The sequence below is a fragment of the Apium graveolens genome, chromosome 7, assembly GCF_009905375.1.
Source record: "Apium graveolens cultivar Ventura chromosome 7, ASM990537v1, whole genome shotgun sequence".
Taxonomy (NCBI): domain Eukaryota; kingdom Viridiplantae; phylum Streptophyta; class Magnoliopsida; order Apiales; family Apiaceae; genus Apium; species Apium graveolens.
Window position 1 is genome coordinate 267554901 of NC_133653.1, and position 3913 is coordinate 267558813.

General features: G+C 42.3%; 1 protein-coding gene across 1 annotated transcript; it reads right to left on the minus strand.

Moving 5' to 3' along the window:
- Positions 1 to 3040: 3040 nt before the first annotated feature.
- Positions 3041 to 3646, minus strand: LOC141674906 (uncharacterized). The gene has a single exon (XM_074481605.1). It carries the CDS (start codon positions 3644 to 3646, stop codon positions 3041 to 3043), a length of 606 nt encoding a protein of 201 aa, XP_074337706.1.
- Positions 3647 to 3913: the final 267 nt, after the last annotated feature.

Sequence of the window (3913 nt, forward strand, 5' to 3'; positions counted from 1 at the left end):
CGGTATCATGACCTCTGTTGGTAACACAACTTCAGTGCCATAGACTAGACTGTATGGTGTCTGTCCTGTAGACGTCTTTGGGGTTGTTCAATCTGACCACAACACCCAAGGCAACTCTTCAGCCCACTTTCCTTTGCAAGTCGTCAACCGTCTTTTTAAGTTGTTGATTATAATCTTGTTGCTTGACTCAACTTGTCCATTGGCTTGAGGGTATCTTGGTGTCGACTTAATCAAACCAATGTTCCAACATTTGCAAAATGCTTCTGTCTTGTCATTGATGAATTGTGATCCATTTTCACAAATGATTTCAGATGGTATGCCAAACTTGCAGAGAATATTTCTTTTAATGAATGAAATCACTTCCTTTGACGTTACTTGCTTGAATGCCTCCGCCTCAATCCATTTTGAGAAATAATCAGTCATAGCTAACATAAACGCCTTCTGTCCTGGTGCTGGTGGCATTTTTCCTGCAATGTCCATTCCCCATTTCATGAAAGGCCAAGATGGAATGGACGTGTGAAGCTTCTCAGATGGTTGATGTATGACAGGTGCATGTCATTGACAGGCGTCACATTTTTTTTGCATAGTCTAGGGCATCTTGTCTTAATGTCGTCCAATAGTATCCCAAGCGTAAAATTTTCAAAGACAGATTTCTTCCATTAGTATGATTCCCGCATTCGCCTTCGTGTGCATCCCTTAGCACCATGTCTGCTTCATGCTTTTGCAAACATCTTTGTAGCAGCCCTGTGGAAGATTTTTTGAATAACTCCCCATCTATAATCGTGAACCTTGACGCCTTCATCATGAGAACCCTTGCTTCATTGTTGTTGGCTGGCAGTGTTCCAAATTGTAAGTAATCCTGGAACCTCTTTATCTAGTTGTCTGCATCCTCACTGGTGTCATCATTACGTTGATCAAGAGTCATTGTTTCTGTCCCAAAAGCTAATCTTTCCATAGCAGGCTTCACGATGTGGATTACTGGGATGTTGTTGAGGTCTAAGTTTTTGAACACGGCTCACATTCCAGCCAATTTATCAGCTTGCACATTATTCTCCCTTGGGACCTGTTGTATGTTGAAGTTGTCGAAATAGTTGATTAGTCCTTTTGTGATGTCAAGGTAAGCCACCATTTTAGAATCTTTGGCTTCATAGGAGCCCTTGACATGATTGACAATAAGTAATGAATCACAATTAACATCAACGTTTTTGATCTTCATGTCTTTAGCGATTGTGAGTCCTATGATTAGTGCCTCATATTTAGCTTCATTGTTCGTGGCTTTGAAGTCACAGCATATCGGTTGGGCTATCATATCCCCCTGTGGTGATTTGAAGACAAGCCCCAATCCCGTTCCATTTACATTGAATGCCCCATCGGTATACAATATCCAAGGCTTCACGTCTACTCTTGAAAGGACTTGCTAAAATTCCTGCTCAACATCCGTCATTTGGCTTGGACTGAAATCAGCCACAAAATCGGCTAAAGCTTACGACTTTATTGCAGTTCTCGTGTCATACGTTATGTCATAAGTAGTTAGTCGTATTGCCCATTTTGCCATTCTCCCCGTGAAGTCAGGTTTACTTAACACGTTCCTCAAAGGGAAGTTCGTCATGACGTGTATCTTATGTGACTCAAAATAATGTCTCAACTTAATGGAAGTCATGGCTAATGCAAGTACTAATTTTTCAAGAGATGTGTACCTTGTTTCCGCATCTACTAAACTCTTGCTGACGTAATACACAGGCGACTGGACTCCTTCATTTTATTTGACAAGAACGCCACTTACTGCATGATCAGTTACAGACAGATACACATACAAATCCTCTCCTCGAGTGGGTTTGGACAGAAGTGGTGGAGTAGTCAGATACCTCTTCAAGTCACTTAAAGCAATCTCTTGTTTTTTAGACCACAAGAATCCTTTATTCTTTCTCAGCACGTCATAAAATAGCTTGTACCTGTCTGACGATCGTGAAATGAACCTATTCAAGGCTGCAACTCGTCCTGTCAATTTCTGTACGTCTTTGACGTTCAATGGGCTTTTCAATTCGAAGATCGCCTTAATTTGTTCTGGACTTGCTTCAATTCCTCTCCTCGTCACCATATGTCCAAGGAACTTTCCCGACGACACGGCAAAGTTACATTTGGATGGGTTCAGCTTCATGTTGTATGACCTTAATATGTCGAATACTTCTTGAAGATCACGTACATGATTTTCTGCGCTAACAAACTTGACGACCATGTCGTCAATGTATACTTCCATCGTCTGTCCTATTTGATCTTTAAATATTTTGTTGACAAGTCTTTGAAATGTATCCCCCAGCATTTCTTAATCCGAACGGTATGGCCAAATAACAATATATCCCCCTGTCCGTTATAAACGCGGTCTTTTCGCAGTCAGACGGTTCCATTTGGATTTGATTGAAGCCACTTGACGCGTCCAGGAATGTGAGTAGCTCATGACCAGCCGTCGAATCCACCATGGTGTTAATGTGAGGTAGTGGGTAGGGATCTTTAGGACAAGCCTTGTTCAAATCTGTGTAATTAACACAAACTCTCCATTTCCCATTCTTCTTCTGTACGATAATGACATTTGCGAACCATTCAGGGTAATCAACTTCTTTAATCATGCCAGCTTTGATGAGCCTTTCCACCTCGTCATTTATGATCTTATTTCTCTCGGCTGCAAACTTCCTTCATTTTTGTTGGACGGGTGTGTAGCTAGGATCCACATTTAGCTTGTGTGTAATGACATTTGGGTCGATTCCTGTTATGTCACCATGTTCCCAAGCAAAAGCGTCCAGCCCCGTGGTTAAGAAATTTATCAAATTGGCTTCAATTGTTGGAGAAAGGTCTTCACCAATTAATACCTTCTTGTCCCCTGCTGTCAAATCTACTTCAGCTAATTGCTCCGGCCTTGTTACCGTGGCTACATGCGTCTTGTTTCCCTGATGTTGGACAGTTGGCTTCAGACACGTCACGTAACAGTCCCGAGCCATGTTTTGATCCCCCCTTATTTCATGAGCTCCCCATGGCGTTGGGAATTTTAATACTTGATGATATGTTGATGAACTGCCTTCAAGTTGTGTATCCATGGTCTTCCCATGATTATGTTGTAACTCGAGTCCACATCAATTATGCAAAACTTTTCCAGGAGATTGGGCCCTTGGGCATATGTTGGCAACGTAATCTCCCCCAATATGCGTTTTGTCTCACCACTAAACCCAACCAATGTTGTCGACCTCTTGATCATGTCACTTTCTTCCAACCCCATTTGTGTCAACGTTCTAAGCATCATGATGTTGGCAGCACTCTCATTATCCACCAATATCCTTTTAATTAAGCAATTTCCCACGGGTAGTGAGATGACTAGTCTGTCTTGTTGTGGTTCTCGTATGTTCTTTTTGTCTGATTTATCAAACATTAAGGATGGAAGATTGTCATTACTAACCCCCACTTGTGTGACACGTATGTCTGTTTCTCTGGATGCTCTCTTAGCCTGTGAATATGTTGCTCCGCATATTTTTGACCCTCCTGAGATGAAGTTGATCACCTTGTGATGTGGTGGAGGTGGTGGCTGTCTTAGTGGCGTCACGTTGTTTCTTCTCGGAGACACGTCCTTTCCAACATAAGATGTCTTCTTTGACGTCATGAATTCCGTAAGATACCCTTTCCTGGTCAGAAATTGTAGTTCTTTTCGCAAGGCCACACAGTCATTAGCCTTGTGTCCGTAATCTCCAAGGTAGTCACACCATAGTTTAGAATCCGAGTTGGCTTTAGGTTTGTTGCTCTTCACTGGTCATTTTACCACACCTCCCAGCTTGGTAAACTCCTTAATCATGGCTGAAGGCGTGATCGTGAAGCCATAGCTGTCATATGTTGGTGGTAGGTTGGGGTCTTTTCTCCAGTCACTGCGTTC

What these genes read in the sequence shown, in the direction of transcription:
- LOC141674906 (XM_074481605.1), bottom strand. Translation starts at nt 3,646, where the DNA reads ATGACGTCAAAGAAGACATCTTATGTTGGAAAGGACGTGTCTCCGAGA.